Below are 27,133 nucleotides of genomic sequence, written 5' to 3'. Positions count from 1 at the left end.
TGCTCTACGGGCTGTTCCCAGGGACACACACCGAGACAGACATCAACTGCTGTTGGAGGACTATCAATTCGGTGAAAGACGCCCTTTGGTCTGCCCGAAACTTGCTGTCTTCCAGCGCAAGGAGTTGTCCACCACCGAATGTTGCAGACTGGCACATTCCAAGGACCAGGACTACGTGCTGAGGGATGCACTAAAGCTTGGGGTAGCCGCAGCAAAGGCTCAATGAGGAAAGACCACTGTGTAAGGTCCCCCCACCAGGCTGAACTGAGGGGCTGGATCCATGGGAAACTCCTCGAACTGTATCGGGAAAATGTTCATTTGCTGTAAATGTAAAACTGTAATTGGCATGACAAATGTGAAATGGAAGGGTTGTGAAGCAACTCATGATTGTGTTGAAGGAAACTGATCTCCCTTGCAATGTTTGTATTTTTTGGTGCTGTTTGAAACTGTTTGGCAATGTAATTTTTACAGATTTTTATGAATAAAGTATATTTTGGAAATTGGTCAGTTTCACAAACCCTGTCAGTTTCAGTGCAGGAAACACCGTCTCGGGGGAAATAACATCACAAGTGGGTCTGGTTCCAGTGACCGATTTAACGGCTGCTGCAAAACTCCCGGATTCCCTCATTGCAGCGAAATCATTTTGAAATTCTTTGAAAACAATGAGTGATTCTGGAGGAGTGATGTGGCTTTTCACTGAGGGCATGTGTCGACTGGGGAAATAACTAAGTGTGGAGCCTCGGGCACTGTTTACACAGCCCGTTTTGAAAATCAAATCCACTGCACATCCTTGCTGCAAATGAAATGTCAAACTCGGGGATTCCAGTTTTATACCCGAACACAGCACAGATTTATTCCAGTCAGTTCTGAACAGCCTATCCCATCTCCCGTTTCCAGGTCACTGCTCTCTCTGTGAGGCGGTGGGTGGCTCTTCGAAGAGCCTTTGTTGTGTGTTTGTGGGAAAGGGGCTGGTTTCTCAGCCGCCGAATCCGCAGAGAGTGCGGCCCTGCCGTTTCAGAGCGTACACCACATCCATGGCAGTGACCGTCTTGCGCTTGGCGTGCTCAGTGTAGGTGACCGCATCCCTGATCACATTCTCCAGGAAACCTTTCAACACCCCGCGAGTCTCCTCATAGATCAAACCCGAGATCCGCTTGACCCTGCCACGGCGAGCCAGGCGGAGGATTGCTGGTTTGGTGATGCCCTGGATATTATCACGAAGCACTGTGCGGTGCCGCTTTGCTCTGCCTTTGCCAGGTCCCTTGCATCCTTCACCTCTGCCAGACACTTTTTCCCAAAAGTATACTCCATTCATAAAAATCTGTTTAAAAAAAGCTTTACAAAACAGTCCAAAACAGCACCAAGTTGACATTCCAAAAGCGCAAAGGAAATCAGTTTTCTTCGATACAGGAGTGAGTTGCCTCACAACCCTTCCATTCCATTTTACATGCCATGTACATTTTACAGCAGACCCATGTTGGTGTCGACAGTCAGAGGGGTTTCCCATGGGTCCAGCCCTTTAGTTCACTCTGGTGGGAAGACCTTACACAGTGTTCTTTCCCCATTGAGCCTTTGCAGCGGCCATGATCCACAACATGACTGATTACTGCTGCAACTCCATATTTTGAAGCTAGCTTCAGTTCACCATTTGTGTGGTAATGAATGTGTAGTGTGTCACTGATCGAGCTTCTCTTACATGCATCATTAGCATCTTGTGTTTCAGACCATTTCCATTTCACATCTTTCTTCAACAACTTATGTAGTGGAGCTAACACCATTGCATGCTCAGGCAGAAATTGTGAGTAGTATTGGACCATGCCGAGAAAAGATCTAAGCTCAGACACATCTTTTTGTCTTTGGGGCTTTGACCATAGCCTCTATCTTCTCTTTCACTGGCTGGAGTTCTTTTCATTGATTTTCAGGCCAAGGTACACCACATGAAAAAAACATGCTTCCAGTCTAACTTCAGCTTTCAAAGCCAGTCTTTCCCCATTATTATTGGTTTGTTGACATATCTCACTACCTTGTAGGGGAGAGGCTGGCATAGCAGTAATGTCACTGAACTGATAATCTCACGACTCAGACTAATGCCCTGGGGATATGGGTTTAAATCCCACCATGGCAGCTGGTGGAATTCAGATTCAATTCATTAATGAATAATATAAAATCTGAGTAGTGGTGCCATGCAACTATAATTGATTTTCATTAAAACCCATCTGGTTCACTCATACCCTTTACAGAAGGCAATCTGCTGTGCTTACCTGGTCTGGCCTGTATGTGATGCTGGCCCACAACAATGTGGTTTACTCTCACCTGTCCTCTGAAATGACCGAGCAAGCAATTCAGTTGTCAAGGGCAATTAGGAATGGGCAATAAATGCTGGCCTTGCCAGTGATGCCCGCCTCCCATGAAATAATGAATAAAAAACAGGTATCTTGAGGGGCCTGCCCTTATGTTGCACATTACACTCCATTTGCCAACACATTGCTAACACCTCACCAGAGTAGGTTTTCAATTGAGCTGTGCTCTCAGTTGGAGGTACATCACTGACTTTGCTCCCATACATTTCTCTATTCATGATGTAGCAATCCATGGTCGTAGCAATTTGCTGTTTATTTACCAACAACATTGTACAAAAGTCTGCGTCATTTGAGTGATTGCTAGTGGCATAAATGCTGTAAAGCCCTTGCTCCTCTTTGGTTAGGCACTCTGGATTCACTTCAAGATTGTGAACTCCACCCTTATAACATCACTGTTTTCCATTACCACTGGAATTAGTTCCCTTTCCTTCTTTGGCCTCTGCTTGACAATTAAAACATTTTGCATTTCTGTACTGACATGATTGTGCTGTGTGGTTGCCGTTATGGTGATAACGACACTAAACTGCTATCATTGGCACTCTTCTGGCTATGTCTGTCCACTTTAGACTTGGCTGAAGCACTTTAACAGTGGACAGAAGCCTGTACTAGTTACCAGCATGGGATAAAATTCCCTAACATTCTTTGATGCCATCTCCATGGAAACAGCAATCTTACACACGATCTCAAATGTAAGATTTTGTGTGTTTAGTAACTTTGATTGGATTCTTTTGTTCACAAATCCACACACAAATATGTCTCAAAATGCATGGTCTAAGAATGTGCCAAAGTTGCAACGGAATAAAAATTCTTCAGTGCCACAATATACTCACCAATTACTTCACTACTTTTCTGATTTCTGGTTCCAAATTTATAGCATTCTGCTATCTCTAGTGGCTTAGGATTGAAATGTTCCTCCACGTTGGTGATTTTGTTTTGACTGGCACATATTTTGCTTTGTTCAGAGCAGGAAGCTTTGTCAGCATGCCAGACACTTCCAGGCCAATTTCCACAAGCAAAATTGTTTTCCTTTGCTCAGGAATTGCCTTATTCTGAGTCTTGACCGCCTCACCTACCAGTCCCAAAATATTCTTAACTCTAAGAACATGCCCATTCTTTCAATACAGGAACGGAATGTTGCTCAAAGCCTCTCATTCGTTGCCAGCTTTCAGCTGTATCACATGGGTACAGCCAAATTTCCTCAATGAGCACTAAGACCCTGCGGTATCCTATTCAACTCAGGAGACAGTCTGAGGCTCAGGCTGCCCACAACCCAGCTAAATTCTCCACTATCCGAGCAACTAAGTCACCAGGCTGATCTTGTTTACTGCAGTCCCTGCTGCTGTTTTCTGCCTATATTTACAGACTTTATCTTCCCCTAGTTGCCATTTTCTCTAATATTTTCAGGTGGGTCCAGCAGAGGAAATGGACACCAAATATGGCCAGTTCAAATAAGTGTTTATTCACGCCATTACATCATCACGTCATTACATTATTAGCATAATATACAAATACACTACATATGTGAATCACGTCCTGATCACTTTTACTAGATATGTGTCTGAATAAGTGGAAACCCCTCACAATCAACACTGTCACCTTTCAGTGTTTTGTGGAGAAATTTCACGGCGTGACTTATGTGATTCCCTCATTTAATGTGTTTGTACAAATTTCAGAAAAATATGGAGATGCAAATAACTTACGAGAAATCGTCTAAACATATCTTCATGTCTGGCACTCACTCGCAAAGAACTGCAAACTCACAGACTCAGAAAGAACCCGGAGATGGAAATCAATGTTCAGCACAGCTAGAAAGATCTGCACTAATCTATAGCTCAAAAAACTCAAACACTTTATTTTGACCCTTTGATTTAGTTGGTCGAAGCACCTCTTTAATGAACAGATCAATCCTGGATTCAAATCCCCTTTAAGCCTGACTGTAACTTGGTTTTCCAACTACTTTATTGAGCAGCACAATAAGACAGGACAGTAACAAAAGCAAAATACTGCAGATGCTGGAAATCTGAAATGAAAACAGAAAGTGCTGGAAATACTCAGCGGGTCTGGTGGCATCTGTGGACAGAGAAGCAGAGTTAACCTTTCAGGACTGTGACATTTTATCAGAACTGCTGAAATGTTAACTCTGCTCCTCTCTGCACAGATGCTACCAGACCTGCTGAATATTTCCAGAATAAAAACAGAAAGTGCTGGAAATATTCAGCAGGTCTGGTAGCATCTGTGCAGAGAGGAGCAGAGTTAACATTTCAGCAGTTCTGATAAAATGTCACAGTCCTGAAAGGTTAACGCTGCTTCTCTGTCCACAGATGCCACCAGACCCGCTGAGTATTTCCAGCACTTTCTGTTTTTATTTAAAACAGGACTCTATCTGTCTTTGCTGAGCGAAGGATTTCGGAATGGATGTTTGACGATTGTCCCTTCTTGCACAGAAATTCACTGCAAATACTATAAAGGTACCTCAGTCAACCACACCTCCTTTGAGAGAAATTTGTTCATCATTGCATTTGATCTGGAAACCACTCTTGACATTAATCTCACTGAATCAGAGTGTGACGGATTGCATCTGTCAGTGTGTTCATGTCACTATGTGCTGCTTTCTACTGAGTCTGGGACACGATGCAAGGTGGAGGATTTGTCCGAGTTTTGGATTATATTGTCAGTTGAGAATGATAAAAACTGAAAGGAAGCAAATAAGAAATCCTTGTCCCCAGATTTGAGAATCTGTAGATCTGCTTTGGGAAAGTGAATCAGAGCAGAATGAAGGGTGAACTGTCTGATTGCCCAGAAGTGGTGAAAACACAGCTCAGTCAGCACGTTCTAATAAATAGGAGATACTGGAACGGCTGGCTGTACTTCATGTTGATAAGTCATGAGGACTGGATGAGATGGAACCAAGACTGCTGAGAGCTGTAAGGGTGGAAATTGCCAGAATCTTCTGATTTTTATTTTTTGGATTGACAGCTGCCAGCCATTTGTTTGTCGCAGGACACAATAACGGACTAAAGTGAATCTGCACCGAGCAAATATTAACGTCCCACATCTGCAGGTTTCTTCCAAAACATCGGGAATTTCAGCCTCAATCCTCGGACCTTTGATGTCCTGTTCCACTGATATTTTGTGCCCTGATTAAAATTGATCCTGGGAAGTCTGTCCTCTGAGCGGCCTGGCACTCCGAGTTCCTCTGCAGACATCCGGTTGCTGTTGGTAGACCAAAAGAGTCCTAAAACCCGAGAAGAAACCTCTCCCAGAGCCCTCCTAGTGTGTCTCCATTAGACCATGCAGCCACTACCTGTATAATGGATAGCAATGGTGAGGAGTATGAGTTATTTCAGTGCCTGCGTTTTGTGGAAATAGAGGATTAAAGATTTAAAATAATTAAAATCACTGAATAGATCCTCTGTGAGCAGGACTCAAACCAAACTGGGATAAGTCCAGTGGATTTCAATGTTGAAATCTTTAACCACTGGACCATGGCAGCTGAAATCACACCCCTTTTATACAGACCGAGAATCATCCTACACTGATCCACTTCTGTTCATTTTTGTGTCTAGTTTTAGTTTAGAGATACAGCACTGAAACAGGCCCTTCGGCCCACCGAGTCTGTGCCGACCATCAACCAACCATTTATACTAATCCTACACGAATCCCACATTCCAATAACATCCCCACCGGTCCCTTTATATTTCCCTACCACCTACCTATACTAGGGGCAATTTATGATGGCCAATTAACCTATCAACCTGCAAGTCTTTGGCATGTGGGAGGAAACCGGAGCACCCGGAGGAAACCCACGCAGACACAGGGAGAACTTGCAAACTCCGCACAGGCAGTACCCAGAATCGAACCCGGGTCGCTGGAGCTGTGAGGCTGCAGTGCTAACCACTGCGCAACTGTGCCTGGAACAAAAAAGTTCTGTGCAGCTGTCAATCAAAAAATGGTTGGAAGAAACTTCATTTATTCAAATACCAGCAGCCGCCAGTTGTCAATCAACTCAATCCCTTCAGCAATAGAGAGGGAGAAAGAGAGAGACTGTTAGAGAACTTCCTGCATTCAGTCCTGACCCTGTCACACTCAGCAGCTTCTCACCCAGACCCCACTCTCATCAACACTGAACATTGTTACTGAGACCCTTCAAATACTGTTTATAAAATGAATAAAGGTTCAAAGTTTATGACAGCTGGATTGAATGGAACCAAGTTTAATAAACTTTTCACTCTGACTTGATAACCACATTAGACAGTCCTTCAATTGGTAGCAAAGTTATCAGCTGTAAGAATGTTTTTACTGAGTTGAATAATTTCTGTGTGAGGAATGTTCCAGCATCATAAATGAATCCATTTGCAAATTGTTGATGGAAAGTGAGTGGTTTTATTGAAGAGGGTTTAAAGGAGGATGAGAGAATCGTGTGTGACAATGAAGTGGAATCAATGCAAGTAAAAACTGGAATGAAGGGGGTGGGGATCTCCTGGTCACATGGACTGATTGCAGAATTTTATAAAGATTTCTTTCATAGAGATTTTAACTCCATTTTATTTTTGTTATTTTTTTTCATGGGATGTAAGCATCGCTGGCAAGACCATCATTTATTGCCCATCCCTAATTGCCCTGGTTTTGGTGAGCTGCCTACTTGAACCACTGCAGTCCATATGTTATAGGTACACACACAGTGCTATTAGGGAGGGAGTTCCAGGATTTTGATATGCCCTAGGGAAGGGACGGCAAAATAGTTCCAAGTCAGGATGTGGATTGGAGGGGAGGTTGCTGATTGTAGTGTTCCCATGTGTCTGCTGCTCTTGTCCTTCTAAGGAATCAGGGGGATATCTCTCCGCTGGTTAGAGTCATACCTAGCAAAAAGGAAGATGGTTGTGGTTGTTGGAGGTCAATTATCTGAGCTCCAGGAGATCACTGCAGGAGTTCCTCAGGGTAGTGTCCTAGGCCCAACCATCTTCAGCTGCTTCATCAATAATCTTCTTCAATCATAAGGTCAGAAGTGGGGATTTTCGCTGATAATTGCACAGTGTTCAGCACCATTCGTGACTCCTCAGATACTGAAGCAGTCTGTGTAGAAATGCAACAAGTGCTCGACAGTATCCAGGACTTATCCAATGACCACCTTCAACAAGAGAGAATCTAAGCATCTCCCTTGACATTCAATGGCATTACCATTGCCGAATCCCCCACTATCAACATCCTAGGGGCTACCATTGACCAGAAATTGAACTGGAGTAGCCACAAAATACTGTGGCTACAAGAGCAGGTCACAGGCTAGTAATCCTGCAATGAGTAAGTCTCCTCCTGACTCCCCAAAGCCTGTCCACCATCTACAAGGCACAAGTCAGGAACGTGATGAAACACTCTCCACTTGTCTGGATGGATGCAGCTCCAAGAACACGCAAGAAGCTTGATACCATGCAGGACAAAGCAGCCCACTTGATTGGCACCCCATCCACAAACATTCACACCCTCCACCAGCGCGCACAGTGGCAGCAGTGTGCACCATCTACAAGATGCACTGCAGCAACACACCGAGGCTCCTTAGACAGCACTTTCCAAACCCACAACCGATACCAATTAGAAGTACAAGGGCAGCAAATGCATGGGAACACCACCACCAGCAAGTTCCCCTCCAAGTCACACACTATCCTGATGTGGAACTATATTGTCGTTCCTTCACTGTCACTGGGTCAAAGCCCTGGAACTCCCTTCCTAACGGCATTGTGTGTGTACCTACCTCACATGGACTGCAGCGGTTCAAGAAGGCAACTCACCACCACCTTCTCCAGGGCAATTAGGGATGGGCAATAAATGCTGGCCTAGCCAGCAACACCCACATCCCATGAATGATTTTTTAAAAATGGTGGTCGAGTTCACGTGTTTGGAAGGTGCTGTCTCGGATTGTAAACACTGCTGCCACTGTGCACCAGTGGTGGAAGGAGTGAATATTTAAGGTGGTGGACGGGGTGTTGATCAAGGGAGCTACTTTGTCCTGGATGGGGTCGAGCTTCCAGAGTGAAGTTAGAGCTGAACTCAGCTAGGCAAGTGGAGAGTATTCTATTACACACCTCACTTGTGCCATGTAGATGGTGGACAGGGTTTGGTGAATCAGGAGCTGTGTTACTCAGAGAATAACATAAAAGGTGTTGCCATGGTTACCCACATGGGTCCTAGTTATGCCTGTCTTTTTGTGGTGTATGTCAAACATTCCTTTTTCCTGTCCTACTCAGGGCCCCACCCCCCAGCTCTTTTTCCGGTAGAATGATGACTGTGTCAGTGTCATTTCCTGCTCCCGCCCGGAACTGGAAAACTTCATCAACTTTGTTTCCAATTTCCACCCTTCCCTCACCTTCACATGATCTATCTCCGACACTTCCCTTCCCTTTGTGACTTCTCTGTCTCCATCTCTGAATTTAAGGCTGTCCGCTAATATTCTTTCTAAGCCCACCGACTCCCACAGTTACCTTGACTACACTTTCTCACACCCTGCTTCCTGTAAGGACTCCATTCCATTCTCCCAGTTTCCCCATCTCTGACACATCATTTCTGATGATGCAACCTTCGACAACAGCAGTTCTGATATGTCTTCCTTTTTCCTCAACCGAGGATTCCCCCACACTGTGGTTGACAGGGCCCTCAACCGTGTCTGACCCATTTCCTGCACTTCTGCCCTCATCCCTTCCCCTCCCTCCCAGAACTGCAACCAAGTTCCACCCGACCTGCCTGCACATCCAAAGGATCATCCTCCACTATTTCTGCCACCTCCAGCATGATGCCATTATCAAACACATCTTCCCCTCCACTGCCCTGTCAGCATTCCCCTTCCCATGGCCTCTTCCCATATAATCGCAGGAGGCATAGATCCTGCCCTTTTACCTCCTCTCTCCTCACCATCCAAGGCCCCAAGCACTCCTTCCAGGTGAAGCAGCGATTTACTTGTACTTCTTTCAATTTAGTCTTCTGTATTCGCTGCTCACAATGCGGCACCTCTACATTGGGGAGACCAAACGCAGATTGGGTGACTGCTTTGCGGAACATCTCTGGACAATCTGTAAGCATGAACCCAAGCTTCAGGTTGCTTGCCACTTCACTTCACCACACTGTTCTCATACCCACATTTCTGTCCTCGGTCTGCTGCAGTGTTCCAGTGAAGCAAGCTCCAGGAACAGAACCTCATTTTCTGATTAGACACTCAAAAGCCTTCCGGACTGAACATTAAGTAAAATAATTTCAGAGCATGGCTGGATCTTTTTTATTATTTTATTTTATTTTGATTGATAATTTTTTGTTACCATGTTCCTGCCTGAATCTTGGTTTTTCAAGTTTGTGCTTTTGGAGAGAGCTGTTCATTATTCTGTCATTAACACTGTCTGTACACTAATGTTTTGCCCTTCACTGCACCATTAGCACTCTCCCTTTGTCTTTGCTGCATGACCTGCTTGTCAGTTAATCTCTCCTGCCCTAACACTTTTTGTTGAATTCCAAGATATATTTTATTCATAAAAATCTGTAAAAAATACATTACAAAAATACAAACAATGCAAAGCAGATCAGTTTCCTTCAATACTGGAGTGAATTGCCTCACCACCCTTCCATTTCATTTTACATTTTATAGCAAACAAAAATTTTCCGGATACAGTTCAAGGGGTTTTCCATGGATCCAGCCCCTCCGTTCAGCTTGGTGGGGGGACCTTACACATTGGTCTTTCCCCATTGAGTCTTTGCTGCGGCTGCCCCAAGCTTTAGTGCGTTCCTCAGCACGTAGTCCTGGACCTTGGAATGTGCCAGTCTGCAACATTCGGTGGTGGACAACTCTTTGCGCTGGAAGACCAGCAAGTTTTGTGCAGACCAAAGGGCGTCTTTTACCAAATTGATAGTCTTCCAGCAGCAGCTGATGTTTATCTCGGTGCGCGTCTCTGGGAACAGCCCGTAGAGCACAGACTCTTGTGTTACAGAGCTGCTTGGGATGAATCTCAACAAAATCCACTGCATCTCTTTCCACACCTGCTTTGCAAAGACACATTCCAGGAGGAGGTGGGCAACCGTCTCCTGCCTGAACACACACCTTCCTTTTTGTTCTCTTCCCCACCTCCACCTACCCTCCCCACCCCTCCGCCATCCCCACTTCACTTACTTAAAACTTATTACATTGAGTGTGGAACAAATTCCATCAATCTTTTGTACTGTATGAGATTAAGTTTGTCACACTTTCTGGTACATTATATGACAGCAAATTTAATTCTAAATCTATCTCTGTTGTACTGTATCTGAGTGTGAGATTATTTGAGTGTCAGTCTATGGAACTAAATGTGATTGTGTGATTCATTCTGTCTGTCAATCATGAGTATTGTATGTGAATGTGTGGCAGCTTCTGTATCTATCTGCTACTGTGGGTGAATGTGGATATTATTCTGTATCTGTCAGTGTCTGGAACTAAATGTGAGTGTGAGATTCATTCTGTATGCACCAGTCTTACAGTCAGAATGTGATTGTTTGATTCATTCTCTATGTGTCAGTCTAAGGTATTATGTATGTGTGTGGTTTTAATTAAGTGTCTGTCACTTTATGTGAGCTTGGGTCTCATTGTATATTTGTCAGTCTCTGGTTCTTTCTGTGAGAGTGAGATTAATTCTCTATCTGCTGGTCTCTGAAATTAATTGATTTTGTGACTCACTATGTGTCTGTCAGTCTCTGCTAGTGTATGTGAGTGATATCTGTTATGCATATATTATTTTCTGGTACTGGAAGTGAATGTTGGATTTATTCTTTAGCTGTTAGTCTCTGGTACAACGTATGAGTGTGGGTCCCATTCAGTATTAGTCAATTTCTGGTACAGTCTGCATGTGCACATCCAGAGCTCATTCTGCATTTGGCAGTCTCTGGTACTTAATGTGTGTTACAATTCATTTTTTATGTGTCTGTTTCTGGGACAGTCAGATAAAGTGGAATTAATTTTGTATCTCTCAGCTACTGGTATTGTCTACAAGTGTGGTACATTCTGTATCTATGAGACTCTGGTGCAGGATTCCTCTGTACCGGTACTTAATATGTATTTCAGGGATGGTATTGAGAACTATTTGTTTAACGCCATAATGTATCACAATTTGCCTCATTTTAACTGTGTGTTTTATTGAGTTGTGGTATGAGAGTTTTAGGAACATAGGAGCAGGACACCCAGCATGCTCTGCCATTCAATAGGATCAGGACTGATCATCCACTTCAATGCCTTTTTTCCCACACTATCCTCATATCCCCTTATGTCATTTGTATTTACAAATCTGTCAATCTCTGCTTTAAACATACTCAATGACTGAGCTTCCACAGTTCTCTGGGGTAAAGAATTCCTAATGTTTAACAACCCTCTGAGTAAAGAAATTTCTCCTCATCTCTGTTTGTTTTGGACGAGTATTTAGTCTGTAACTCTGAACACATTTGTGAATGATGACATATATTTCAAACTCACAAATGGTGTGCTCAGTATAATTAGAATCATTGAATTGATACTCTATCTTTCATTACAGCTCTGACAGAGATTATTGGATTGGTATGTAATGTGTAGTGCAGTCTGCACTAATTGGCATAATACTGTAACTTTCCTTTTGATACTGTATGAGATGTTTGTACTACATTGTAATCTGTCTCTCAGTCTGCACTCTGGTCTACATTCTTAGGATTCATTCTGTACCTTTCCATCAGCTGCTCTACCTCATATTTAATTTGTAGCTTAGGCTGCACTTTTGTGAGATTGATCCGGTGCCTTTCAATCTGATAGTGTGTGTGATTTTGAACTGAGATCAATGGACCTACCTTTCAGCAGTACTGAGTTGGGCTGAATTGGAAACAACTTCTGCCTCTCCGGCATTGTTTGATTGTCTGCTGGGAGAGTGGAGTGTGGTGGTGCGTGGGGGGAGGGTTGCGTGGGGAGGGGGGAGCGTAATGCAGTATCTTACACATTCAATGTCTCTTGATCATCTCCATTGACAACCCCATCTGGCTAATTGAATCAGGGAGCACTCCCACTGTCTTGTTTAGTCTTTTAGAATGCAAATGTGCAGCCATATTTTCAGCCATTGTTGTGGTCTTTTTAAACAAGGTATTTGAAGTCCATAACAGTTCATACGACAAAATTAATATGTCTCGTTTTTGACAGGTGTGGTTTTCGGCATAACATGAATGTAATATTTCAATTAATAATCATTATGACCAACCACAAAGGATGATCAGTAATACAAAGAGTGTCAGTGTCTGATTCCACTGCAGCACTCAGCTTCTGCTGATCAGGTTTTCTTTGGTAGTTTTACAACAAGTTAGTGACATCCAGGAACAACCCAACATCTGCACTGCTCCATGAATGGGAATACCTGCTGGAGCAGGGATGTATGCATAAGTCAGGATTTTATTTCCACCTGGCAATATTATGTAAGAACATAATAACTAGGTGCAGGATTATGCCATTCCACCAATTGAGCCTGCTCCACCATTCAATAAAATCATGGCAGATCTAATCATGGCCTCAACTTCACTATCCTGCCTGCCCCTATAACCCTTCATTCCCTTGTAGATCAAAAGTCAGTCTAACTAAGCCTTAAATATATTCAATGACCAGTCTCCACCATCCTCTTGGGTAGAGAATTCCAAAGAATAGCAGCCCTTTGAGAGAAGATATTCCTCCTCAACTACATCGAAAATGAGACCCCTTATTTTGAAACTGTTCCCCCGAGTTCTTGATTCCCTCATGAGGGGAAACATCATCTCAGTAAATACCCTGTCAAGCCCCCTCAGAATCTTATGTATTTCAATAAGATTGACTCTCATTCTTCTAAACTCCAATGAGTGCACCACAACCAGGTCAACCTTTCCACATAACACAACACCTTCATCCCAGAAATCAACCTAGTGGTTCTTGCCTGAACGACCTCCAATGCAAATATATCTCTCCATAAATAAGGAGACCAAAACTGCATGCAACACTCAAGGTGTGGTCGAACCAACAACTTGAACATTTCTACCCCATCCCCCTTGGAATAAAGGCCAACATTCCATTTGCCTTCCTAATTACTTGCTGTACTTTCATGCTAACATTTTGTGATTCATATACAAGGACCCCCTGATTCTCTGTACCACAGCATTCTGCAGTCTCTCTCTATTTAAATAATATTCTGCTTTTCTTCACATCATACCAAAGTGGATAACCTCACATTTTCCCACATTATACTTCATTGCCAAATTTTTGTCCACACACTTAACCTGCCTTTATCCCTTTGCAAACTCATTGTGGCCTCCTCACAACTTTCCCACCTATATTTGTATCACCAGCAAATTTGGTTACAATACACTCGATCCCTTCATCTAAGCCAGTAATTATAGATTGTAAGTGGTTGAGACCCCAACACCGATCCCTGTGGCACACCATTAGTTAGTTTGCCAAACTGAAAAATGACCCATTGAACCCAATTCCCTGTTTCTTGTTAGGTAGCCAATCCTCTATCCATGCTAATATATTACACCTGAACACCATGAGCTCTTATCTTGTGTCTTTTACATGGCACTTTATCGAACACCTTTTAAACTCCAAATAAACAACATCTACTGATATAAAAACAGGAAATGCTGGAAATACTCAGCAGGTCTGGCAGCATCTGTGGAGAGAGAAGCAGAGTTAACGTTTCGGGTCAGTGACACGTCTTTGGACCTGGCAAATATTAGAAATGTCAAAGGTTCTAAGCAAGTAAAGCGGGGGTGGGGCAAGAGATAAGAAAGGAGAAGGTGTAGATAGGACAAGGTCACAGAGAATAACTGACCAGAAGGTCATGGAGCAAAGGCAAACAATATGTTAATGATGTGTTGAAAGCCAAAGCATTATTACAGATAGGGTGTTAACGGACTGAAAATTGAATAGCAGCAAGTACAGACATAAAAAAAAACAGTGGGTAAGCCAATTGAACAGACTAAGATGAAATAAAATAAACATACAAAAAAATGTAAAAAGAAAAAATAACTAAAAATGAAAGTAAAATGGGGGGCTGTCATGCAATGAAATTATTGAACTCAATGTTCAGTCCGGCAGGCTGTAGTGTGCCTAATTGGTAAATGAGATGCTGTTCCTCGAGCTTTCGTTGATGTTCACCGGAACACTGCAGCAAGCCCATGATAGAGATGTGAGCATGAGAGCAAGGGGGAGTGTTGAAATGGCAAGCGACCGGAAGCTCAGGGTCCTGCTTGTGGACTGAGCGGAGGTGTTTCGCAAAGCGGTCATCCAGTCTGCGTTTGGTCTCCCCAATGTAGAGGAGACCACATTGTGAGCAGCAAATACAGTATACTACGTTGAAAGAAGTACAAATAAGTTGCTGCTTAACCTGAAAGGAGTGTTTGGGGCCTGGGATAGTGAGGAGAGAGGAGGTAAATGGGCAGGTATTACACCTCCTGCGATTGCAGAGGAAGGTGCCATGGGAAGGGGACGAGGTGGTGGGGGTAATGGAGGAGTGGACCAGGGTGTGGCGGAGGGAAAGATCCCTTCAGAATGCTGACAGGGGAAGGGAGGGGAAGATGCGTTCGGTCGTGGCATCATGCTGGAGGTGGCGGAAATGGCGGAGGATGATCCTTTGGATATGGAGGCTGATGGGGTGGAAAGTGAGGACAAGGGGAACCCTGTCACGGTTCTGGGAGGAAGGGGAAGGGGTGAGGATAGAGGTGCGGGAAATGGGCCCGACACGGTTGAGGGCCCTGTCAACCACGGTGGGGGGAATCCTCTGTTGAGGAAAAAGGAAGACATATCAGAAGTGCTGTCATGGAAGGTAGCATCATCAGAGCAGATCACTACATCTACTGGTTCCCCTTCATATACCCTGCTTGTTACATCCTCAAAAATAATTTTGTCAAATATGATTTCTTTTTCATAAATCCATGTTGACTCTGCATGATTGTACATTAATTTTCTGAATGTTCTGCTACCACTTACTTAATCATGGATTTCAGCATTTTCCCAATGACAGACATTAGGCTAGCAGGCCTATCATTACCTGCTTTTTGAATAGGGGTTTCACATTTGCGGTTTTAATATCCACTGGGACTGTTCCAGAATCTCGGGAATTTAAGATTACAACCAATGCATCCACTGTAGCCATTTCTTTTAAACTCTAGGATGCAGGCCATCAGGTCCAGGGGATCTGTCAGTCTTTAGTCCCATTAGTTTTCCAACTACATTTTTTCTAGCGATAGGGATTGTTTCAAGTTCCTTCTCTTACTCTGCACTCACTCTGTTCCATGAGCAGATTCTCAGTGAGAAGCGGCGCTCAGATCACCGGAGGAAAAAAAGAACAGAATTCAAACTGTCTAAATGAAAAACAGACCAGAATTGACCCAGATACTGTCATTATTAAATTAATTAATCAGCGCCAAACCACTTATCATTAATGCACCAGGAGGGTCTCCGAATTTATGAAATTGAAGGTGGCAGCATTTATTAAATTGTTGATGGACACCCTGTAGTTCAGTTCTTCATTTAACTGGGGGTGGGTGGGTACAGGGGGATGTGTGAGGAGAGAAACAGAGCGCAATCCAGAGAGGGAACGGAAAACACACCTGGACAGATGTGAAACAGGTCAATCCACTGTTACAATAACTCCATCACTGACTCCCTCCTGACAGTAACCAGCCCTTTCACAGAGACTGTCGGTGGCTCTGAAAAGAGCCTTTGGGTTATTGGATGACATTTTGGCCGCTTTACTTTTTCTGGGAGCTCTGAGCGCTGGTTTTCTTGGGCAGCAGCACGGCCTGGATATCAGGCAGCACCCCGCCCTGAGCGATGGTCACTCCTCCCAGAAGCTTGTTGAGCTCCTCGTCATTGCGGACCGCCAGCTGCAGGTGTCTGGGGATGATGCGGCTCTTCTTGTTGTCCCGGGCCGCATTACCGGCCAGCTCGCCGATTTCAGCGGTCAGATACTCGAGCACAGCAGCCAGATAGACCGGGGCTCCGGCACCCACACGCTCAGCATAGTTACCCTTTCTCAGGAGCCTGTGAACACGACCCACCGGGAACTGCATTCCAGCCTGGGAGGAGCGAGACTTGGCCTTGGCCCGAGCTTTCCCGCTGGTCTTTCCTCTTCCAGACCTTTTTTTTTATTTCCAAAATATACTTTATTCATCAAAATCTGGAAAAAAAAATACATTACCGGACAGTTTCAAACAGCATCAAGTCAAAAAATACAAACAGTGCAAAGGAGGTCAGTTTCCTTCAGTAAAGGAGTGAGTTGCCTCACAACCATTTCATTTGTCATGCCAGATACATTTTTACATTTTATAGCACACAAATATTTTCCAGATAAAGTTCGAGGGGTTTTCCATGGATCCAGCCCCTCCATTCAGCTTGATGAGGGGAACTTACACAGTGGTCTTTCCCCATTGAGCCTTTGCTGCGGCTGCCCCAAGCTTTAGTGCGTCCCTCAGCACATAGTCCTGGACCATGGAATGTGCCAGTCTGCAACATTCGGTCATGGACAACACTTTGTGCTGGAAGACCAGCAAGTTTCGGGCAGACCAAAGGGCGTCTTTCACCGAATTGATAGTCCTCCAGCAGTAGTTGATGTTTATCTCGGTGTGCGTCCCTGGGAACAGCCCATAGAGCACAGATTCCTGTGTTGCAGAGCTGCTTGGGATGAACCTCGACAAAAACCACTGCATCTCTCTCCACACCTGCTTTGCAAAGACACATTCCAGAAGGAGGTGGGCAACCGTCTCTTTCTCACCACAGCCACCTCGAGGGCATTGTGCGGAGGGGGTGAGACTTCAGGCGTGCAGGAAGGATCTGACGGGGAGGGCTCTTCTCACCACGAGCCAAGCTACATCTTGGTGCTTGTTTGAAAGTTCTGGTGATGAGGCGTTCTGCCAAATGATTTTGGCGGTCTGCTCGGGGAACCATCCGACCGGATCCACCATCTACGTTTCCCGTAGGGCCTTGAGGACATTCCGTGCAGACCACTGCCTGATGGATTGGTGGTCAAAGGTGTTTTCCGCAGAAACCTTCCCACGCAGGATAGGTGGTACGGCACGGTCCAACTGGATGGAGCGTTCCGCGGCAATGTGACCAGGTCCATCCTTCTCAACATCGGGTACAGATAGAACCTCAGCACGTAATGACACTTGGTGTTTGCGCACTGAGCAGAAGACGGCAACGTCATCCATGTATGAGAAAAGCTCGAGTAGACTATGCTAGAATTCCCCAGAATGTAGAAGAATGACAAGTAATCGTACTGACAAATAAAAATCTTAAGTGGTTTGACACAATAGATACTGGGAGGCTGTTTCCTCTGGCTGGCAAACCCAGAACAAAGGCTCATAGTCTCAGTCTGAAGGGCTCAGTCATTCAGGACTGAGAAGAGATTTTTTTTCACTCTAATGGTTGTTAATCTTTGGAATTCTCTTCCCCAGAGAGCTGTGGATGCTCAATCATTGCGTATATTCAAGAGAGAGATTAATAGGTTTTTGGACACTTAGGTGATCAAGGGATCAGCCCTAATCTTATCGAATGGCAGAGCTATTTCGAAGGGCCGAGTGGCCTAATCCTCCTTCTTATGCAAAGTTCCATTCTGTAAGAAATGGGACCTTTAATAACTGGTTCTTCTCATAATAATGTCGAATGCTTATAGCAATATATTATAGCGGCACATTGGCGCAGTGGTTAGCACTGCAGCCTCACAGCTGCAGCGACCCCGGTTCGATTCTGGGTACTGCCTGTACGGAGTTTGCAAGTTCTCCCTGCGACCATGTGGATTTTCGCTGGGTGCTCCGGTTTCCACCCACAGCCAAAGACTTGCAGGTTGATAGGTAAATTGGCCATTATAAATTGCCCCTAGTATAGGTGTGGGGATGTGGTAGGAATATAGGATTAGTATAAATGGGTAGTTGATGGTCAGCACAGACTCAGTGGGCCGAAGGGCCTGCTTCAGTGCTGTATCTCTAAATAAATAAAAGTAGCAGACAGAGCATGAGGCCACCCATAGAAAAGCAGTTCTTAGCAGCGAGGGTCAGCACTGGTATAAACAAAGATAGGGGCTGAGGAGTATGCTGTTCCTGAGGTGGTCATAATAGAAGCCACTGGACACCATAGACATTCCTGAACTGATAGATGGAGTCTTCTTGCACTTTGTGTACCCTGTTATCAATACAAGTGTCTAGTGAAAGCTAAAAATGGGCTCCAGTATAAGATATACTGAAAGATGACCTTGAGCAAAAGTGATGGACAAAGTTGGGGGGGGGGGGGGTGTGGCCACCCTGATACTTCAGTTACCTGTCCTGTATTCATTGGTTAGAAGTGTTTGAACAAATGATTGACATAGGGTACCAGTCCCGAGAAATAAAGTATATAAACAGGTGCTCGACAGGGAAATAGTCAGTCTTATTCAGACAGGAGAGCTTCCCAAAGCTCGGCTTCAGCTGAGTGTTAGACTTTGGCCTAACACTTTGGTTGGCTGAAGAAGACTGAGGACACCAACACCAACACCTCGCCTGCTTCATCGTCAGGGAGACTGTCAACACTGTTCTTCCCCACTGTATGATCCGGATCTGTAATCCATTCAATCTGTTATGGGTCGTACCTCTAATTCATCTATTTAGCTTACGCATCATCATATTTAAACTGTTCATATTTAAACTGATACTTCTTAATATTACATTAAACTGTTGCTTCTTAATAAACTATTTTAAAATCACATTATGAGCTCGGTCCCCTTCTTTGTGTGTCTGTGAAGACCGAACCAAAATCTTACAATTCCTTCCCAGGGAATATTTCATTCTTCAAAAAGAGAAACTTGCTGGAAATCTGAATAACAGAAGATTCTGGAAACACTCAGCAGTTCCAGCAGTATCTATGGAGAGAGGAAGGCAGGAGCAACGTTTCAGGTCTATAGAAGGGTCACAGAACTGGACCATTAACCTGAGCTTCTCTTCTCCACAGTTGTTTCTGGACTGGCTGAGTGTTTTCAGTATTTTAGTTTTTTTTTGTATTTCATCCCTTTCCCTTTTGACTGTTTGCTGTGAAACTTTCAGCGTTGTGCTCAGTTCTTTGTGTAGTTATGTTTTCTTTGTTTGAAGTGATGTAAATAGTATCCTAAAATATCAGACAGAAATACTGCTCAATTTAGTGTAAAATATAACAGGGCACATTTACAAATATCTAATCAATTAAGGCAATTTTTAAAAATAAGAATCAATTACCTTTATTTTCAATATAAAAATATGAAGCAATATGAGTGCAGCACTTGCAGACAAAATCTATTACCTCACATTACCTGCATCTTTAACCTTGACAGACTGTGTAAATTTCTTCTCCTATGTTACAGTTCTCACTTTCAGCTAGCAAATGTCAGCAATCTGTGATGCAGTGCAGTTTACAGATCAGACCGTCAGTCACAACATGCAATGATTGTTCAGCTTATGTTGGACAGGTGGAACTTAGAAATATTGGGAATGGAGACAAAGAACAAAGAACAAAGAAAATTACAGAACAGGAACAGGCCCTTCGGCCCTCCAAGCCTGCGCCGATCCAGATCCTCTTTCTTAACATGTCGCCTATTTTCTAAGGGTCTGTATCTCTTTGCTTCCTGCCCATTCATGTATCTGTCTAGATACATCTTAAAAGACGCTATCGTGCCCGCGTCTACCACTTCCGCTGGCAACGTGTTCCAGGCACCCACCACCCTCTGCGTAAAGAACTTTCCACGCATATCCCCCCTAAACTTTTCCCTCTCACTTTGAACTCGTGACCCCTAGTAATTGAATCCCCCACTCTGGGAAAAATCTTCTTGCTATCAACCCGGTCTATACCTCTCATGATTTTGTACACCTCAATCAGGTCCCCCCTCAACCTCCGTCTTTCTAATGAAAATAATCCTAATCTACTCAACCTCTCTTCATAGCTAGCGCCCTCCATACCAGGCAACATCCTGGTGAACCTCCTCTGCATCCTCTCCAAAGCATCTACATCCTTTTGGTAATGTGGCGACCAGAACTGCATGCAGTATTCCAAATGTGGCCGAACCAAAGTCTTATACAACTGTAACATGACCTGCCAACTCTTGTACTCAATACCCCGTCCGATGAAGGAAAGCATGCCGTGTGCGTTCTTGACCACTCTTTTGACCTGCGCTGCCACCTTCAAGGAACAATGGACCTGAACACCCAAATCTCTCTGGACATCAATTTTCCCCAGGACTTTTCCATTTACTGTATAGTGCACTCTTGAATTGGATCTTCCAAAATGCATCACCTCGCATTTGCCCTGATTGAACTCCATCTGCCATTTCCCTGCCCAACTTTCCAATCTATCTACAATCTGCTGTATTCTCTGACAGTCCCCTTCACTATCTGCTACTCCACCAATCTTAGTGTCGTCTGCAAACTTGCTAGTCAGACCACCTATACTTTCCTCCAAATCATTTATGTATATCACAAACAACAGCGGTCCCAGCACGGATCCCTGTGGAACACCACTGGTCACACTTCTCCATTTTGAGAAACTCCCTTCCACTACTACTCTCTGTCTCCTGTTGCCCAGCCAGTTCTTTATCCATCTGGCTAGTACACCTTGGACCCCATGCGACTTCACTTTCTCCATCAGCCTACCATGGGGAACCTTATCAAACGCCTTACTGAAGTCCATGTATATGACATCTACAGCCCTTCCCTCATCAATCAACTTTGTCACTTCCTCAAAGAATTCTATTAAGTTGGTAAGACATGACCTTCCCTGCACAAAACCATGTTGCCTTTCACTGATAAGCCCATTTTCTTCCAAATGGGAATAGATCCTATCCCTCAGTATCTTCTCCAGCAGCTTCCCTACCACTGACATCAGGCTCCCAGGTCTATAATTACCTGGATTTTCCCTGCTCCCCTTCTTAAACAAGGGGACAACATTAGCAATTCTCCAGTCCTCCGGGACATCATCCGTGTTTAAGGATGCTGCAAAGATATCTGTTAAGGCCCCAGCTATTTCCTCTCTTGCTTCCCTCAGAAACCTGGGATAGATCCCATCCGGACCTGGGGACTTGTCCACCTTAATGCCTTTTAGAATACCCAACACTTCCTCCCTCCTTATGCCGACTTGACCTAGAGTAATCAAACATCTGTCCCTAACCTCAACATCCGTCGTGTCCCTCTCCTCGGTGAATACCGATGCAAAGTACTCATTTAAAATCTCACCCATTTTCTCTGACTCCACGCAAAGCTTTCTTCCTTTGTCCTTGAGTGGGCCGATCCTTTCTCTAGTTACCCTCTTGCTCCTTAGATATGAATAAAAAGCTTTGGGATTTTCCTTAACCCTGTTTGCCAAAGATATTTCATGACCCCTTTTAGCCCTCTTAATTCCTCGTTTCAGATTGGTCCTACATTCCCGATATTCTTCCAAAGCTTCGTCTTTCTTCAGCCGCATAGACCTTATGTATGCTTCCTTTTCCCTCTTAGCTCGTCTCACAATTTCACCTGTCATCCATGGTTCCCTAATCTTGCCATTTCTACCCCTCATTTTCACAGGAACATGTCTCTCCTGCACACTAATCAACCTCTCTTTAAAGGCCTCCCACATATCAAATGTGGATTTACCTTCAAACAGCTGCTCCCAATCTACATTCCCCAGCTCCTGCCGAATTTTGGTATAGTTGGCCTTCCCCCAATTTAGCACTCTTCCTTTAGGACCACTCTCGTCTTTGTCCATGAGTATTCTAAAACTTATGGAATTGTGATCACTATTCCCAAAGTAGTCCCCTACTAAAACTTCAACCACCTGGCCGGGCTCATTCCCCAACACCAGGTCCAGTATGGCCCCTTCCCGAGTTGGACTATTTACATACTGCTCGAGAAAACCCTCCTGGATGCTCCTTACAAATTCTGCTCCATCTAGACCTCTAACACTAAGTGAATCCCAGTCAATGTTGGGAAAATTAAAATCTCCTATCACCACCACCCTGTTGCTCCTACATCTTTCCATAATCTGTTTACATATTTGTACCTCTATCTCACGCTCGCTGTTGGGAGGCCTATAGTACAGCCCCAACATTCTTACCGCACCCTTCCTATTTCTGAGTTCTGCCCATATTGCCTCACTGCTCGAGTCCTCCATAGTGCCCTCCTTCAGCACAAGCTGTGATATCCTCTTTGACCAGTAATGCAACTCCTCCACCCCTTTTACCTCCCTCTCTATCCCTCCTGAAGCATCGATATCCTGGGATATTTAGTTGCCAATCGTGCCCTTCCCTCAACCAAGTCTCAGTAATAGCAATAACATCATTCTCCCAGGTACTAATCCAAGCCCTAAGTTCATCTGCCGTACCTACTACACTTCTTGCATTAAAACAAATACACCTCAGACCACCAGTCCCTTTGCGTACATCATCTGCTCCCTGCCTACTCTTTCCCTTTGTCACGCTGACTTCATTATCTGGTTCCTTACAGGCTTTAGTTACTACCTCCTTACTGTCCACTGACCTCCTCATTTGGTTCCCATCCCCCTGCCACATTAGTTTAAACCCTCCCCAACAGCGTTAGCAAAAGCACCCCGAAGGACATTGATTCCAGTCCGGCCCAGGTGTAGACCGTCCAATTTGTAATAGTCCCACCTCCCCCAGAACCGGTCCCAATGTCCCAAAAATCTGAACCCCTCACTCCTGCACCATCTCTCAAGCCACGCATTCATCCTGACTATTCTTTCATTTCTACTCTGACTATCACGTGGCACTGGTAGCAATCCTGAGATTACTACCTCTGAGGTCCTACAGATAGCCATTATTGCACTGAGTTTGTCCAAACATTAATTGTACCATTGTGCCACATCAGCCAGCCTGTTGTCCCGTACATGAGAATGCGAATCATTCTTTATATGCGGCTAACTGTCAGTCTTGGTTACTGAGTGGGAGTATGGGATTCATGCTCCAGTCAGTCATATTCTAGTCCTATATGTGACTGATTCATACTGTGCTAATAGGTCTCTGTTGCTGTATGTGACTTTATGATCCAGTCTGTATCTGTCAGTACTGTGTGTTGGTGTAGACTCATTCTGTATCTCAGTCTCATGTATGCTATTTGAGTGTGCGATTCATTCTGTATCTTTAAGTTACTGGTACAGTATGTGAGTGTAGGAATATTGTTGTAATTCTCAGCCACTGTAACTTTTTGAATCTGGGACTCATTCAGTATCAGTCTCTCGTCCTGTGTATGAGTGTGGCTTTCATTCAGTATCTGTCAATCTCTGGTGTGGCCTGTGCATGTGGGTTTCATTCAGTATCTGTCAGTCTCTGGTACTGCCTGTGAATGTGGGTTTCATTCAGTATCTGTCAGTCTCTGGTACTGCCTGTGAATGTGGGTTTCATTCAGTATCTGTCAGTCTCTGGTACTGCCTGTGAATGTGGGTTTCATTCAGTATCTGTCAGTCTCTGGTACTGCCTGTGAATGTGGGTGTTTTCAGTATCTGTCAGTCTCTGGTACTGCCTGTGAGTGTGGGTTTCGTTCAGTATCTGTCAGTCTCTGCTGCAGCCTGTGAGTGTTGGTTTCATTCAGTATCTGTCAGTCTCTGCTACAGCCTGTGAGTGTGGGTTTCATTCAGTATCTGTCAGTCTCTGGTACTGCCTGTGAATGTGGGTTTTGTTCAGTATCTGTCAGTCCATGGTACTGCCTGTGAAAGTGGGTTTCATTCAGTATCTGTCAGTCTCTGGTACTGCCTGTGAATGTGGGTTTCATTCAGTATCTGTCAGTCTCTGGTACTGCCTGTGAATGTGGGTTTTGTTCAGTATCTGTCAGTCTCTGGTACTGCCTGTGAGTGTGGGTTTTTTCAGTATCTGTCAGTCTCTGGTACTGCCTGTGAGTGTGGGTTTCGTTCAGTATCTGTAAGTCTCTGGGATTCTGTTTATGGGATATAGTCCGCAACCATTAATCTCTGGGATGTCTTGCTGTTCTGAATTCATTCTACACAGAATTACATAGAATTTACAGCAAAGAGACAGGCTATTGTGCCCAAGATTTTGCATTTCCACATGAGCCTCCTCCAACTCTACTTCATCTAATCTGATCAGCAAACCCCTCAAATCTTTTCTGCCTCATATAATCATTTAACTTGCTGTTAAATGTCGCAATGTTCATGAACTCAACTGCTGCATGTGGTGGCATGTTACAGATTCTAACCACGGTCAAAGCAGGGTGAAGAAGTTTCTCCTGAATTATTTATTTGATTTATTACTGACTATTTCCTATTCACAACTTTTCCCACAAGTGTGAAAAATCTCTAGCTCTACCCTATCAAATCCTTTCATAGCCAATGCTTCTATTAGCCTGAACACTGAGCCTCCTTCTTTCCAGAGAAAGGAGCTCAGGCTTATTCAATAATGTGGAACATGTAGTTCTGTTGCAGTCATGGAATAAATATTGTATCTCAGTCTGAAACTGTATGCGATTTTAGATTGGTATGTAATGTGGAGCTCAGGCTGCAATCAATAATTGAGACAGTATCTTTCACTCTAACACTATAGATTTTTGGAGTGCTATGTTATCTGTACTTCAGCCGGTTCCAATGGAATAGATAATGTTATCTCTAAGTCTGATAATGCTTGTTTATTAATTCACAGGATGTTAGTGTCACTGGCAAGGTCAGCATTTATTGCCCATCCCTAATTACACTTTCAAGACAGCTGAGTGGTTTGCTGGGCCATTTCAGAGGACAGTTAAGATTCAATCACATTGCTGTGGGCCTGGAATCACTTATACTTCAGACTGGGTCAGAATGGCAGATTTCCTTCTCTCAAGGACATTCATGAATCTGATGGATTTTTTGACAGCAATCCAGTAGCTCCAGGGTCACCAGTGCTGAGACTAGATTTTTTTTATTCCAGATTTATTTAATTAACTGAATTTAAATTACCCAGCTGCTGTAGTGGAATTTAAACTCATGTGTCTGAATCATTAGTCGAGACTTCTGGATTAATCCTGTACCACAACCACTAAAACCTCCATACCTCTGTTAGATTAGATTTTTTACTGGTTTGTAATGTGGAGCTCAGTCTACACAAATGAAATTGATACTCTATTTCATTCTGATACTGTATATGTTTTTATGGCTGGTAAATAATGTGTAATTCAGTCTACTGTATTTTTCAATTCTTCAGTTTGGGTGAGTTCTGTACTGACATCTAATTTACACCCCAGTTTACAATTTACAAGCATTGCACAATCGGATACTGTGGGCTGGATTTTACAGACCCCCACCCGACATTGCCTTTCATGATGGGGGAGGGGGGGCAGCAGAAAATGCCTCCGGGAGAGGCTGGGAGGGTCCAGCCCGCCGATATTGCCGGTGGCAGCGAGGCCTCATGGCAGCACCCCATTTCCCGCCGCTCAGCGACCAGACCTCCATTTGCATATTCAAATATATGTAAATGAATGCACTAATTATATTTACGTCCCCACCTGAGTTACTGCTCCCATCGTCAGTCTGGTGGCTGGCCTTCGGATCCCTGTCCCGGGAAACGAGGCACACACTCATGGGCAGGGGGAAGGAGGTAAGTTTCTTAGTGCAGGAGGGAGGGGGAACATGGTCAAAGTAACATATTGGTGTAGGGGATGGTGGGAAGGGTTTGAGGTTAAAGTTTATGCACTTTGGGTGGGGGGGCACGGAAGGTCAGGTGGACAAGGTAAGTGTTTTTGGGGAGAGAGGGCAAGTCATTAATTTAATTGATACTGGGGGTGGGAGAGAGACAGAAGAAATGTCTTTGTTTATTTTCATGTCCTTGCGGTTTAAATATTTAAATTTAAAGATAGGGCTCAAAGCCCTTTAAAAATGGTATCAGCGCCTGCGCACAGGCGGCTGACGCCATTGCCAGGGATGGTCAGCTCGCCCCCTACATGTGATCGGCGGGAGGTGGCCCACCCCGGCTATTTAAATGAGCCACCACGCTTAGGATCGCGGTGACTCCACGACGTGTGGCCCGCACGAGCGGACCACCATTGTTTTCACCGGCCGTCGATTTCGGCAGCAGGCTTATAAAATTCAGCCCTGTGTGTGATTTTTGGACTGGCAATGTTTAGCTCAATCTGTACTAATGGAACTGATACTGTATTTCAGTTTGATATTGTATGTGTTTTTAGAATGGTATGTAATATTTAGTAATTTTTCATGGTGTGGGTGAGTTTTGAACTGGTATCTAATTTGTGTCTCAGGTTACGCGATTTTTCAGCCCTTTTAAATATTTTACTGCAATGAATGTTGAACTTGTATGTAACTTGTATCTCAGGGTACACTATTGGGATGGTTAATCATCTTTTATAATCAATAGGCGTGAGCTTTGGGTATGGTATTTAATTAAAAACTCAGGGTACATCATTAGGTCAGATTCTGTGCCATTCAGTCAATACTGTGTGCCAGTTCTATCTGATATTTAATTGATAGCTAAGTCTGCATTATATTTAGATTGACACATTGCATTTCAATCTGCCAGTGGGTTTGATTATGACCTGGGATTGATGTATCGACCTGTTAGTGGTACTGAGTTGGGGTGAAACACAAACAATTTATTTCTCTCCCGCTTTGTTTGATTGTTGGATTGAAAATATGACTCTGGAACTCGGGATCAATGTGAGCCTGACTACTTCTGCAGTCTGAGACTGGGGAACTGATGAACTGTCTATCCCTCTGTCCTCTGAGTGATAATGTACCTACTGTGTGTGAGAGGAGCTGGCTGCACTGTTCCTTGTGCCTCGAGTGCAGCAACCATCACATTCATCACAAT

General features: G+C 44.1%; 1 protein-coding gene across 1 annotated transcript; it reads right to left on the bottom strand.

Annotated features, from left to right (window-relative positions):
• Positions 1 to 5,401: 5,401 nt before the first annotated feature.
• On the bottom strand, positions 5,402 to 16,472 carry LOC137365006 (histone H2A-like; the record flags this gene model as incomplete). The annotated part of the gene is made up of 3 exons (XM_068027878.1): positions 5,402 to 5,573; positions 9,746 to 9,876; positions 16,113 to 16,472. Coding segments are annotated over 3 exons (663 nt in total), but the record flags the coding sequence as incomplete, so codon positions are not given.
• Between the last annotated feature and the right edge of the window lie 10,661 nt (positions 16,473 to 27,133).

The sequence above is a fragment of the Heterodontus francisci genome, unplaced genomic scaffold (genome assembly GCF_036365525.1).
Source record: "Heterodontus francisci isolate sHetFra1 unplaced genomic scaffold, sHetFra1.hap1 HAP1_SCAFFOLD_43, whole genome shotgun sequence".
In the NCBI taxonomy this organism is placed as follows: Eukaryota; Metazoa; Chordata; class Chondrichthyes; order Heterodontiformes; family Heterodontidae; genus Heterodontus; species Heterodontus francisci.
This window is presented reverse-complemented; position numbering and strand designations above follow the sequence as displayed.